Source organism: Drosophila bipectinata, chromosome 3L (genome assembly GCF_030179905.1).
Source record: "Drosophila bipectinata strain 14024-0381.07 chromosome 3L, DbipHiC1v2, whole genome shotgun sequence".
Lineage (NCBI taxonomy): Eukaryota > Metazoa > Arthropoda > Insecta > Diptera > Drosophilidae > Drosophila > Drosophila bipectinata.
Genome location: NC_091738.1, coordinates 7,143,334 through 7,158,704, shown reverse-complemented (window position 1 = coordinate 7,158,704; position 15,371 = coordinate 7,143,334). Strand labels below are relative to the sequence as shown.

The following is a 15,371-nucleotide window of genomic DNA, read 5'->3' as shown; positions in this document are numbered from 1 at the left end:
ACTTGCCGCTTGGAAATTCCAACTTCATTTCAGTTTCGACCACAACACCGGACAGTTGTAAGCGGCCGTGAAAGCGTAAAAAGCAAAGCTATCCAACATACAGCATAATCCTAAAATTATCAAAAATAAAAATAAAACGGAAATTGAAACTATGATTAATTAAAAATTGTAATTGGATTATACATTTTTAACGGAAACCCCAAACAACAGTAATTGTGTGACCATTCCTCGTAATTCAAACTTATTCAAAATTTAAATCCATTTGTGAGTTGTGACCAGTGAAGAGAAATATTAATGTTGAATGTGCGGCATATTTAAAGATAGTCAGTAATGTGGCTAATTATTTAAATATAAAGTGTTATAAACTGTGCTCTAAGCCTGGTTTTTGAAATTCCTTTGCTATCGAATCACAGGGCGTCTCGGAGATGTGCATTTAATAGCTAGATGTGACCGATATTTTAAAAATATCGATAACGTCGAAATGGACATCGATGTTTTGTCACCTCTAACTTATTTGTAAAGAGACTTTTGTGAATTCCGGAGGTTGGTCGCGGACGCAGACATCGAGTTAAAGTCAACGAAAATCCGATACTATAACTGTGAGACTAATTCGATTGCAATCAAAATTGTCTGTTCGTGGCAAAAAAAAATTTAATTTCATGTGCAAATAATTACCCAAAACAAAACAAAAAAAAAAACACACCCAAAAGTGATTAACGCTATCGCCAAGAAAAGGCCGATCATCGGAACAGTGCTACAGTCGTGCAACGCTGTTGAAACAGAAAATAGTTAATTCGAATATCAAACCTAGTGAAAAGTGTTGAAAGCTTTCTAAAAGCAATAAAATAAAAAAAAAATATATAGTTTCACGGAAATCAGGGCTATGAAATCGAGTGCACGATGCTGCTGAAGAAAAAACGCTTGATGAGCGACCAGGGCGGCACCATCGAATTACTCGCCGTCCCTGCAGTCGAGTCTCATCACTCGCCGTCCCGCAGTTCGAGCCGCAGCAACAACAACAAAATGGCCGATACACGCGAAGTGCGCATTGAAGAGCAATTAAAAGTGAAAATTGGTACGTAAATTGATGCAAAATCGATGGAAAACCGATTCTAGACCTGGAACTGTCTACCGGCCGTGCGGGGGTTGTGAAATTATCGCGAAAACAACGGTTTCCAAGGTGCCTGGTGTGCTGGAATGTTGACAGCGTCCCTGTCGCCCAGCAGAGTCTCTCCAACAGAAAACAACATTAAATCGGGCCTAAATTATATGAAAATCTGTGCAGAGTGTATTAAAAAGTGGCCAAATATATTAGCCAATGCTGATTTGCCACAAAAACGACGCCAAAAGAGAGAAAATCAGTTTTTCTTTTTCAACAAATGCGTTCGAGTTTGCAAGTGTGCGCGCGATTGTGTCACTGTGTGCGTGTGTTTCTTATTTTTGTAATGTTTTTCGAGTTGGCTGCAGTGCATTTGGACTGCTGGTGCTTTGTTGTTATTGGTGCTATAGAAACTTGCCATCCGACTTTAGAGCCTGATGCCTGGCTAAATGTTACGGCATCCGTCGCGCTTCCACCTTCTTGTCGCCCCCCCTCGGTTTGCATGCTCCCCTCTTTTTGTGAATGAATCTGAAATCTACATGTGTGTGTGTGTGTTTGTGTGTTGGTGTCTCTGTGCGACGCTCCAGCGCATGCCCGCACATACACACACTGACACACCAACACACACGTGTGGAGGCGAGAGATCCAGCAACAATGTGTGGGTTTTTTCATGAATGGAATTTTCGAATTCGGTGTACATTTCTCTCGGCTGTCTCGGCAAATGTCTGTTGTGTGGTGTCTGTTTTATGAATGATTATTATCAGCCAGCAGCAAGCAGCAGCGAAAAGCAGCCAACAGCATCGATTAATGGCTTATATCGGCGAAAGGTCAAATGAATGAATGACACTTATCTTTGACCGGAGAGAGTGAAAGAGAGGGAGCACTGGCCCAAGAAGAAGAAGAGAGGGGATATAGTGTACAACTTGCGGTTGTTTTTCGATGTTTTTACATTTCCTGTTTTGCCTTTTTTTGTCGCCTTCTTGTTGTTTTTTTTTTTCTGTAAAATCTGAAACCCAGTAGTATGAAATAAACCACAAAAACAAAAAAAAAAAATCTTGTAAAAAAAAGGTCACACCTGCACACACACACACACGCCATATACCTCTTTGAATCTCATTTTCCACCTAAACAATTTCAATCTCGAAACTCATAATCAGCTTTTGCTCTCAGCCTGGCCATAAATTATATGCAAAGCTGCACCACCACCAACATTGTGTAGCCGCTTTTGATTTCCGTTTCCCATCGCGCCACTGTGTCTTTCCCTTCTTCTGCTTCTTCTGCTGGTACTTTGTTGTGCGATGATGCGGTTTAGGGTTCTTCTTCTGCGAAACTCTTGCTTTTTTCACGCTTCAATTGTTTTCGCATGCGCATGTGTCTTCCCTCCGCTCGGTTTCACCCTTTCCACTTCCTTTTTCGATCGTCAGACTGGTAGGCCTGCTTCTGGCAGGGCCCTCTGCGAAAATATTGCTTAAAATTTATTAAACACGTGTTGGGTTTCGATTATCTTATCATGGGTCCTCACGTTTGGCACCCTTTTGGCCTGATTTCTTCTTCTTTAATAAGTGAAGAGTTGACTGTATTGAAGACGTGTTGAAACATGTTTTGGTTACGTAGTAACATTTCCATTTGTCGATAGTTTGTAAACTTTTCCTATAAAATTTATTATTATATTTATTATAAATTTTATGCCAGTTTTTAGTAACAGAAGTACCAGCGTGTTACAACATCTTTTGCTTATCGATACCAAACTTTATATATCGATAGTTTCCACTTCTATGATTTTATGGCTCAGATTCTTTAATAAATTCTTATTCTTTATTTATTCCAATTTCTTTTTTTATATTTTTATTCCAGCTTCTGAGTTACTGAGTAACTGAGGTGTTCAAACATGTTTTTGTTATCGAGTACCATCTCTATTAATCGATAGTTTCTTATTTCTTTGTTTTAAGACTTTTCCTTCACAGTTCCTTATCAAATTCTTAATCTTCATTTATTCCTATCCCGTTTTTGTATATTTTTATGCCAGCTGTTGAGTTAGTGAGCATCTAACGTGTTGAAACATGATTTTGCTTATCAAGTACTATCGCTATTTATCGATAGGTTCCATTCATTTAATTATGCATTACTTTTTTCACTTTTTCCATAAATTTGTTTATTAAATTGTTATTTTTAATTTATTCTTACTTCGTTTTTTATTCTTTATGTCGTGTTGAAACATGATTTTGCTTATCAAGTACCATCTCTATTTATCGATAGATTCTATTTATTTAATTATCCATCACATTACCGCCTCAACTTTTCCTTTAAGATTCTTTATTAAAAAACGAATAAAACACGTTCTCTAATGACTGAAGAATGAAAGTTATCCGCTTCCTATAATCATCTTCGATTATGGCACCATTATAGCACATTAGCCGAGTCACCCCTTTGCCATTCATCGCTCTCGGATTCCTACATACATATGTATGTATATCTATATATGTTTGTATATTATTGTATGTATTGCTGTTGGAAGTTTCATATTTCCACTTCATTATGCTTTGCATGCTTAATAATAATACTTCCACATCGTGCTCAGTTTCAATTACACACACTCTATTGTTGTGAGCTTTCCATTTTGTTGGCTGTTGCGATTTCTACACGAAACCCTCTACCTTCTTGCCTGCTGCCTCCTGCCTCGGTAGCTCCACCTTTGCCCAACCGACCGACAGACCGAAATTGGCGTAATACTTTTCCATTTAATTAAAATGTTAAGCGCATAACCTAAATATCGTTTTCTACGAGACCCGAGACCCCCGAGAGTAGAGGGAGTGCAGCAGTGAGTCATTCGCGATCTTCTCGATTTCCCCCATCGATTGATGCCGGAATATCAATGACGAATGTGGTGGGCTTGTGGTGGAAGTACTCTCCGGGCATGACTTGAACTCCAAACCAAGACCACACGCAATCCACATTTCGTTGAACTTGAGCTGGGCTAGAGGAGCCCCTACTAGTTAACATGGATTCTCAAGTTTTGATCTGTTTTGTTCGAGTTCTGTGGCGACACAATGACAACAACAATAAATAGTTTTGGCCAAAAAAGGTAATTAATTAAAAGCCGGTTGTGTCTTGTTGGCTGGCCAGAGCTTGTTGCCAAGTTTTGAGCTCCACCACTCCCCAGGCCAGGCCAGGCCAAAACTGGTTGCAGCAATTGAAGCAACAAGGTTTCTAGTTCTAAACACTCTTTAGAAGAGTGTCTATAAGGCATGACTATGTCGACAATTAGTTGTCTCGGGTCGTATCTTGAAATCATTTTTCTAATAAATATTTTTTTCTACCGGCCTGACACGACCCGCTCCACAATTAAAGACTTCAGCAATGTTAATTAGCTTCTTAGCCGATGAAGGATGGCGATGGCTTCTTGTATTCCACAGAATGGACAATTTTATGTAATTAGTGCATTTATAAAATATCTCTTATTCAGGTCGAAGTATGAGTCCTCAGTAGCCACAATAAGAGGCAGCAGTGGCATGTTATACATACTTCCAGTTGAAGTTGGAGGCCTTCTTTTTCTTTTTTTTTATGACTTGACGCTTGACCTCTTCGCATTTACTTTGATGTTGTTCCCGGGTCGGGGTCGGTGGTCGGGGTCAGAGGCATCTGCGGAACCCCCTAGTCCAGTCCGTTTGTGTCATCCATTCAAGGCCCAGTTGTGGCGCTACTTCTTGGGAGTCTCACTGCCATCACTGCCATGTAATTTGTAATTAAAATGAATTCTGTTTTTATTTCACTTTTCGGGGTCTCGGATCTTGGATCTCTTGGTGGATCTGTGTGGTGTCATTAATTTTGAGCCATAATTTGTGCGCTTCGGTGGCTCGTTTCAAGTGTCGTTTGTCGCTGGGGGTTCCAGTGGTTCCAGTAGTTCCCTTTTTCTGTTTTTCCCAAAAGGTGGGCCATGAGCGGAAATGTCAGGGGCCAAGATGGGATAGTTAGATGCGCCTGGGTCTCTGGGGAGGGGCTCTATTACAAGTACTACCTATGAGAGCTCATAGAAAACCACTTGTGGCCCAAGGTTACTGAGAGACGAAGCTGTGTGGGCGCCTAGCTATGTTTAGTTTTCAAGTAGTTGTCTCTAATGATCGGCCTTATTTATATATATATATATAGTAATACTAATAGGGGTCTGCCCAATTTGGCCATTTTAAAATGTAAGTCGTGCATTGCTCCGAGTGGCTCTGAATTGAAGGTTAATAGTTTGGCCAAAATTGGCCAAAGAAAGCATGAACTGACAAGGCAATCGATAGTGGGGATTAGTCAGCTATAGATACTATACTATATATATACCATATAGCTATAGCCAGGTCCCCCAAAGAAGCCAAACAAATCTGGAGGAGATGATCATCATGAGAAGCGTAATCAGACCGGAAATCGATCAGCACGTACCGAGACTGAAGAGAGAGAGAGAGAGACTCAATAAGAAACAGGTTTCCGATCATCTTGGTTGGGGTTCTCCAAATGAATAAAATGCAATGGCTATTATTAATCTCCCATTTCTTTCACTGCACACAGCACCTAACCTGTTTTTCCTCCGCAAAGCTGGCTAATTGCACGACACGTTAGGAGCGTATCCCTCGTAGAGAGAGAGATAGAGGCCCTTTAGGGTTTAATAACCAAAAGGAAGTGGCAGCGGAAAAGGAAGTACACTTCAAGGTATAATACTAGATATATAGAAAGCTATAGGAACGAGTCCAAGGAAAGGGCTTTTCTCTCCCACCTATGTACCTGCCTAGTTGCCGCAGGAAGCTGCCGTTTAAAAAAACAACCAGAACCACCAGCAAGATCTGTTTGTGGAAATCTCCCTTCCGCTGCAAAAAAAATACACAAATTTATCTCTATTTCCGTTCCTTTTTTTTTGTAGAATTTATTACAGAGCTTGTCTTCTCTTGGAGACTCTTGGAGGAGTAATCGCCTCATTAATTCGCACGCGTTTCATGCTGCACTGAATCAATTTGCATATTGTGCTGAGCAGAAAAACAGAAAAGCCAAACCAGACACTGGAAAAGCAAAGAAAATGCAAAGAAAATCTACTTAAAAAGTCTTTAAATTTAATTTTCCATCTCTGCAGAGCTCTTGGAAGGAAATCACGAGTAGGTCTGGGTGTGGAAATGGAAAATGAGATCGTGTTGTAAGTTTTTTCTCCCCCCCCCCCAAGGCAAATGTCAATAGGGGTGGTGGCGGCATGTGGCATGTGGACAGGATGATGCTATTTCTGGTGAGAAAATGTTGAAAGAAATATGCCGCATGTCTGGATCACCAATATAAGCAATATATATATATGCATTAGCCTCTGAATAAACATCATTTTCGATAAATGATTAATCTGTAATCTGGTTTTGTAATTTTAAAAAATGCCAGCCTACTTCCGTTCTCATGCAGAAGTCATGGAGTTGAAAATAAAAAGATATGTTTAAATATTCCATCAACTTCCGCTTGACTTTGCATGCATAAACCTTCTTGGCGACCAGACCCCCCCCCTCTTCCCGATGGATCTCGCTCTCGGTTCACTGAGCTCTGGTTCCGTTTATCGTGTTTGGCATATGTAAGATGATATATGCACACTGGAGGGACATTTCTCAATCCATTTGAAGGTCGGATATCGGACGATTCATAAGCAAGTCGTTCACAGAACGTCAAATATATACAACTTGGATCTAGGGAATAGAATTTATGTATGGGGGCTCGTTCGCTGCTGTTTTTTTTTTTTTTTTTTTTTTTTTTTTTTTTTTTTTTTTTTTTTTTTTTTTGGTGTTTCTATATAGTGAGTAAGCCAAATCTTTCTCTCGATTGTGTCATTAGGGGTTATACCCAGCTGCAAGACCCAAAAAAAATGAGATTTTTTTTTAATATTTTTTTTTTTTTTAGAAAAAGAACTTAAACTGTAGAACTTAAGCCCGTTTTTTATTTTCTTTAGTAGAAAAAGGATAATTATAGCAAGTCTATCACAAATATATTTTAATTCCACTTCTGTAAAAAACTTATTCGAAAAATGACATTTTGCTGGATTGAATTGTCGAAAAAAAATTAATTTTTTTAAATAATTATCTTTAATAATTATCTATTAGTTTATTAATTGGGGAATATATCCAAGTAGATTATGTCAAAATTTCAAACAAATCATTGGATCCATTTTCGAGAAATCGACATGAACGACTTCAAAAAAAACACTATTTTGGGAAAAATGGCTAAAAAATTATATGGCTTTTCAAATGTTGAGAATACATAAATATTTGAATAAAATTATATATAGATATCTATGTATATCTAAATAGAAAATAAAGATTAATAGAAAATAATAATTAATCTATAAATACATTTTTAGATCCCAAGATAGAATATAAAATAGAAAGAATAAAAAAAAAGTAAAATATAAAAATAGAATATAAGAACCAAAAATAGATAAACAAAAATAAATATATTGGGATTTTTTGAAAATCTTAACTGCGTTACCCCCTAAATTTGTAGCAATCTTTGATAGTCTAGTGAGGAAACTGCCGTTCAGAAACCAAAAACAAATGTCTATAAATAATAAATAAATTTAAGTGTCGCCCAATGACAAGGTAGAACCATAAAAAAAAAAGAAACCAAAAATAAATGGGAAGAAAGACGTCACCGAAACGCAAAAAATGTTGGCACTTTTGTTGGGGGGTTTCCCAGCAGCTTCTCTTGGAAACTCTTCTCTTGATTTCTCTTGAAATCCCAAAGCTACAACGATGATTTCATGAATGAAATTGCCAGTTTTTATTTTTTTTTTTTGCTTTTGGATTTGGTTTTTGGTTTTGCATATAAAATGTGCTTTTGCTGGTTTGAGTATTTCATTCATTCATTCGTTCATTCATTCATTCGTTCATTCATTCATAAAAAAAAAGGCAAGCAGAACTAACAAATTCCTTTGTTATCAGGCATATTTCTTACAGCCGTGAGAGAGTGAGAGCGATTGTGAAAAAGTGGCGTTGTTTTGCCAACCCGGAGATACTCACAACCACGCACACAATGCCATAACCCCATTGATAGTCCCGGCCAGATAGTCGCGTTGGAAGAAGTATCTATATATATATAGTATAGTACTATAGTATATGTGTTGTTGTTGGCTCACCTAGGCCGCTATCAGCTGTGTCAACAAGGGGGGGATCTCAATGAAAAACAAACTCAAGTTACAGTCCAACTTCCACAAAGAAACTCCACAAAGAGAGAGTTCGTTATTCATAGGTTCGATAGTACGGATTCTGGATTCTTTAAAACTCGAATACCTTATAGGATTCTGCTGAAACTTTGCAGAACCACGTATCTTTAAGCAATGTATTCGTTGCTAACCCATATATCTGAAACTTGCGTTGAGTCATAGATGGTTCCGACTGTATTTACGGCAAGCACATATACGCACATGGCTGGCAGTGTTGGTGCACTTATTATATTTCCGCTCGGCTGCCGCTGTAGGCTGGAGGTGGAGGCTAGCTCCTTCACCCTTTGGCTGGCTTATCAAGGCCTCCATTTGCAGTCTAGCCGAGCGCCAGCCACTGCGAATGTGTGCCCCTTTTGTTGCCATTGTTGCCGTCCAGGTGGTGGAGGCCCCAATCCGTTCGAGGCAGCGCACTCGCACAGGAAGTCACGTCCACGTCCGTTGGACCCTATTTGGGAACTCAAAGAGCCCGCTGAGTGAGTGGTGTAATGAATGGGTAGTGACGTTTGGCAGTTATGGGATGTCAAGGCCGTTCGGAGGGCCGTTCTTGTAGTGACTTTTTATTGATATTCTTCCATTAACTATTTCCAGGCGAGGCAAAGAATCTGAGCAGCCGGAATGCGGCCAACACAAGCTGCAGCACACAGGGCACACGCGATGTCTACTGCACCATCGCCCTCGACCAGGAGGAGATCTGCCGCACACCCACCATCGAGCGCACCCTCAACCCGTTCTTCGGCGAGGAGCACCAGTTCAAAATTCCGCGTCGCTTCCGCTTCCTCTGCGTCTACGTGTGGGATCGCGATATGAAGCAGGACAAGCCCATTGGCAAGATAGCGATTAAGCGCGAGGAGCTCCACATGTACAACAACAAGGATCACTGGTTCTCACTGCGGCCGGTGGACTCCGACTCGGAGGTACAGGGCATGGTCAACGTGGAGGTGACCTTCGAGGAGGCATCGTCACAAGCACAGACGGAAGCCATAGAACTGGGCCAGCACACACTGCCGCACAATCAGCTGCACCACCACCAGCAGCGGGCGCACCTCAACGACTACAAGGAGAACAGCGAGCTGAGCATCATCCAGCGGTCCTCCACCGGAAACAGTGCAAACACTGGCCACCGTTCGGCGGGCACCACCCTCAAGACGAGAGCAGCCGGGCTCTTTGGACACGTGCATCACCCGGCGCCGCAGACGCAACACTTCCAGCAGATCCCCAACGCCACCACCACGTCCACGTCCACAGACCAGCTGGCGAACTGGAAGGCGTCACAGCCGAGGATTGTCGGCGTGACCATCCGAGTGCCGGCCTGCGTGGACCTGGCCAAGAAGCAGGGCACCTGCGATCCGTTTGTAGTGTGCACAGCCCACTACAGCAACAAGCAGCAGGTCACCCGGAGCACGAAGCAGAGAAAGAAAACCGTGGACCCGGAGTTCGACGAGACCATGTACTTCGATCTCCATATCGACGCCGAGGCGGGCAGCACCAATACAACGGGAAGCAAGAAGAGTACAAGCTCGCTGGAGTCGTCCGGCAACAAGGGGTACTCCATCTATCCCCTGGGAGGGGCAGATCTGGTGGAAATTGTGATAAGCCTGTGGCACGACGCCCACGGCGCCATGGCGGACAAAGTATTCCTGGGGGAGGTGAGACTGCCGATGCTCAACAAGCAGGAGCAGCAGGCAGTGCCCTCGTCGGCCTGGTACTATCTCCAGCCCCGGTCCATAACGCACAGCTGCCGCTCCCTGAACGCCACACCCAGATCCTGCGCCACACCACCCGGCACGAGACTGAGTGTCGACTCCACGATCGGATCGCTGCGCCTGAACCTCAACTACACCGCCGATCACGTCTTCCCGCTGGCCACGTACGACGATCTGCTGAACCTGCTGCTGGAGTCTGTGGTCCAGCGACCCATCACAGTGTCGGCGGTGTCGATCCTTGGGGAACTGGTCTCTGGCAAGACGGAGGTGGCCCAGCCGCTGGTCCGTCTCTTCACGCACACGGAACACATAGCCCCCATCATCAAGGCGCTGGCGGATCACGAGATCTCCCACCTCACAGATCCCACGACGATCTTTCGGGGCAACACCCTGGTGTCCAAGATGATGGACGAGGCCATGCGGCTGTCTGGCTTGCATTACCTCCACCAGACGCTGCGGCCGGTGCTCGCCCAGATCGTGTCCGAGAAGAAGCCCTGCGAGATCGATCCCAGCAAGGTGAAGGATCGCTCGGCAGTGGACACGAATCTGCACAACCTGAAGGACTATGTGGAGCGGGTGTTCGAGGCGATTACCAAGAGTGCCAATCGCTGCCCCAAGGTGCTGTGCCAGATCTTCCACGAGCTGCGGGAGTGTGCGGGCGAGCGCTTCCCCAGCAATCGGGAGGTGCGATACTCTGTGGTCTCCGGATTCATCTTCCTGCGGTTCTTTGCGCCGGCCATCCTGGGTCCCAAGCTCTTCGACCTAACCACCGAGCGACTGGTAAGCTAGATAGATCTCTAGGGGATTCAAAATTTCTTATTCATATTTTTGGGTTTCTCCTTTTCAGGATGCGCAAACGAATCGGACACTGACCCTGATCTCCAAGACGATCCAATCGCTGGGCAACCTGGTCAGCTCCCGATCATCGCAACAGCCCTGCAAGGAGGAGTACACCGGCGAGCTGTACAAGAAGTTCTGTACGGAACAGCATGTGGACGCTGTGAAGCATTTCCTGGAGGTGATCTCGACGCCGCCCAGCCAAACCACCAGTGGCGTTCATCCAGCGGCGGCGGCCGCTCCCCTAAAACCAGTATTACTTAAAGAGGGGTAAGTGTCTCACAAGATATCTCGATGATAGGTACTAAGGTGGACTGTACAATGCTCCCTCTATATACCCAATAGATTCTATAGATTCGGCATATATCCCACCACCCAAGCTTCGTTTTAATTCTAATACCGAAACTTTCTTTATCTTTCTCTTCTTTTCCGCGCGCTGCTTTTACAAAAAATTAAAAAAAAAATAAAAATAAAATAATAATCCATCACCACCACCACAACCACCATCACAACCACCATACCATCCCATCACCAAAAAAAAAAAATCAAAACAAACCATACTTTAATACATATACTAACGTCTAGCGAGGGGTAAGAGAAACTACTACTACTATAATATTTTACAAGAAACTATAGTTCTCTGTTCTTGTTTTCGAGAGAGATAGTTTCGAGAACCAGAACAGAGATCACCTGGAATAAGGGCATCTGCTAAGACCCTGCTTTGTATGCTTTCACTCCCGCAGCCTGATGACCAAGTACCCCACCAGCCCCAAGCGTTTCAGACGACAGTTCAAGCAGCGATACTTCCGGCTAACCACCCACTCGCTCGGCTACGCCAAGTCGAAGGGCAAGCAACCCATCTGTGATATACCGCTCCAGGAGATTGTCAGCGTGGAGCAGCTGAAGGACAAGAGCTTCAAGATGCAGAACTGTTTCAAGGTGAGTCCAGAAGCTGGCCATCCACGCACCTCCTCCGACTAGTGGAGGCACAATATGTAGTTATCTTTGCCGGCGGAGTACACCATCTCTCTGTGGTAAAACTTTCACTTAGGGGCCACCAATGACAAGTTGCTGCAATTAAAAATAATTAGCATTATTATGCAGATGTGCTGGTGGCTCCAGCTCCGCTTTGCGTATGCCTGGCGGCGGTTCATTGTTTATGGCGGGAAACAAAAAAAAAAAAGGGAAATTTCAAAACCTAGAAAAGAAGAGAATGAATCCCCATGGTGGAGGCGTCACTACACTAGGTAGTGAGTGTGGGAACTGTCTCAGCCGTATGATTTCACTAGGTGCGATTGTTTTACCGAGCAGTGCGCAAAGAATTTATGTTAATTACCACAATGATGATACTTACCTTTCCATCTCGACTCTACTTGCAGATTGTGTGCAACGATCGGTCCCTGATCGTGCAGACCACGAACTGTGTGGAGGAGCGCGAGTGGTTCGACCTGCTGCATAAAATATGTTTAATGAACTCCGACCGGATGCGGTACTTCCATCCCTCGGCGTTCGTCGGTGGCTTCTACAGCTGCTGCAGCAGCTCCGACGAGAACTCGCCGGGCTGCAAGAAGGTCTCCGACAAGGAGATGGACTACTTCCAGATGGATCTGGTGACGGCTTTGGATCCACCGCTCGATCTGCAGCGCATCCACACGCTGATCATGTCCAACATGAGCGTGCTGGAGTCGCTGCTGGATCCGCTCACCTACCACCAGCACCTCCAGCAACCGCAGCACCAGCAGCAGCACAATCCCCTAGTGCCGCTGGCCACCGAGCTGCAGAAGCACTCGCCGCAGGCCTTTGCCGAGTTCAAGCGCACCATCGAGAAGCTGAGAGAGAAGGCGTATGCCATCGATCGGGACCATCGGGACTACAAACAGGGCATCACCCGGCAGCTGAAGTACGGCAGCAAGCAGGTGCCCATCGGGGACGACAACTACTGGCACATGATGCGAGCGGCGGGCCAGTTGAACCAGCAACACCACCAGCAGCAGCAACAGCAGCAACAACTGCAACAGTTCCAGCCGCAGCCAGTCCTGCCACAGATGCAGAATGTCCGAGCCTATCCCTACCAAGCAGCCACCAGCAACATGAACGCCTACTATCACCACAACCTGCAGCACCAGCAACAGAGGCTGCAGCAACAGCAGCTGCAGCTACAGCACCAACAGCAACCGTCACAGTTCCAGCCACTACGAAGCCACCAGCTGCAGCGCCACAACAACAACCTGAACAACAACAACAACTGCGGAAACGTCTCGTCGTCGAGTCCATCGTCGACCACCTCCAGTGTGGTGGCTGCACCGCCAAGCAGCACCTCGTCGTCGCAACCGGCCCAGCCGATTTATTAGCGTCCAAGGCTATGCGTATTCGCCCTGCCGCGGGCCATCATCACGACCAGGTGAAGGTGAAGGTGCAGGAATACGCTAATACAACCAGGATATGGATATGCTGCTGTAGGAACCGTCTCGTGTGCTTATTTCTTAAGATTAAGTTTTTTTAATTACCCGATTTTTATACACAAGATTTTTAAGGAAAGAAGCAAGAGCAAGGAAGCGAAAAACAACAAAGAAAGAGAAATCTAAATATTTATAAGCCTATTTATTTTTTGTACGTGCTAAACATTATTTATACACATGCTGAGTGAATCCAAAAGGAAGCAGTACCTTCCTACTCGCGTGAGGAGCAAACCGGAAACTGATAACTCTTTAAGAAGCCTATTAACTAAAAACTAAAAGCGCTCCCAACAATTTTTTAAGCCTAGCCTTTAAGTACGAGTGTAGCAAAATGAAACGTTGTAAATAGCAACCTATCGGTATATATATATATTATATATTTAACTCTATATATATATATATATATGTTTAATATTAACTACATTATACCAGTTATTTTAGGCGTAGCGAAAATTTCTTAAAACTAAAACTAAACTAAACCCTAGGAGGTGTTGCCCAGAGGCGATGCGAACAAAAAAGCAAATAATTCTAACAAAATGTGAACGCTATATACAAAAAATGATATATAAAAAAAAAAAGGAAACAAGAAACCTACTGGCATACAAAATACATCTTACCATGTATATTTACTTTATATAACTGTCATACAGCTATTAATTTTAGAATGAAAACAAAAAAAAAGCATTGTTAAGAACAAATTTACTTCCATTTTGCATATACACACATCCACACGTACATAAGTATATTTATATTTATTAAATGCATTTAATTTCATGTTAAATTTAAACAAAAAACAAAAACTGAAACTTGTTGACGCAAACACTATTTGGTTAGCTTCGACTTACTTCCACCGATTTGTTTCCAAAGCTCTTCCAATTATTAATTACATACACATCTAGAATTTATGTTAAATATTATTACAAATTTTTTTTTTGCCATATTTAGTTCTTTCATGTTCATAATCATTAGAGATGTCTTCCTCCGCGTTTATGTATTCTAATTGCCCTTTTGTTTATGCATTCCAATGATGATTTGTGCATTTCTTAATTCTAATTTTTGCATGATGTATATGTATATAGAAAGACGAAAGGATGGAATCCGACTGGAGGAGAAGCATATTTAATGTTTCCGTAATATTAATTTGTTTTGCAGTTTACATCCGTTGCCGTCGATCTTTGGTTCATTTATAATTTCAGTTGCATTTTAAGAGCATAATTTTGATTTAATTATTTACTATGGCTAGCTCCTAAGTTGTTGGTACAAAGAATCGAAAAATATATACAACACTTCTAGATATATTTTCTAGTTGAAAATAAAGCGTATCACCAATGGATTTTTATTTATTTTATTTCGAAGCATTATCTTAGACCCCATCCCAATAGAGTACCTCGTCCTTGTGCTTTAGGAATATCTGACATACTGTTGTGATATCTTATGATATGGTAATTGAATTAGTCGTCTTTTGATCGTGTGTGTTAGTTTAATGATGCATATTTACAACACAGTTAAAGTATGTTAAAGCTGTTAAGTATTTTTATTCGTATTGTGAAAATTAATCGAAAAGCAATCTTTTCCAAAAAACAAAACTAAGAATTTGGCAAACGCAAGCTTAAGCTGCGATTTTATAAATAATTTTATATTATTTTTTCCCCTAAAAGAAACACCCTCAAAATCATTATCAAACATTCCATAGGTGGCATTTGAGAGACCCCTTATAGGGCATTCAAAAATCGGATTGAAGGAGTCTCGAAAATTGTTGGTTTCGAAATGCTGTAGAACAGTGAAGATCAATGGAATCCCTATTTTTTGTAAACGATTCTTTTGAAAACGACTTTTATGTATAAATAAATGTATAATTGCATATTTTAAGAACTAAATCTATTTTTATCTGTGTCTGTATATTTTAATGGGATTTTTTAAAAATGGGGTTTCTATTTCTAATTATAGGGTTTTATGTTCAAAAAAGGGTTTTCCTTTCAGATTCAAAATAACATTACACATATTTTGAGCCGCCGAGAAAATAAGACTTTTGTGGGAGCGATTTAAATAAAAATAGT

General features: G+C 42.3%; 1 protein-coding gene across 1 annotated transcript; it reads left to right on the top strand.

Annotated features, from left to right (window-relative positions):
* The first annotated feature begins 510 nt into the window (after positions 1 to 510).
* Positions 511 to 14,647, top strand: RasGAP1 (Ras GTPase activating protein 1). Its single transcript, XM_017235532.3, has 5 exons — positions 511 to 1,075; positions 8,907 to 10,801; positions 10,869 to 11,128; positions 11,602 to 11,797; positions 12,238 to 14,647. The coding sequence occupies exons 1-5, from the start codon at positions 901 to 903 to the stop codon at positions 13,207 to 13,209; spliced, it is 3,498 nt and encodes a 1,165-aa protein (XP_017091021.2). The 5' UTR covers positions 511 to 900; the 3' UTR covers positions 13,210 to 14,647.
* The last annotated feature ends 724 nt before the right edge of the window (positions 14,648 to 15,371 follow it).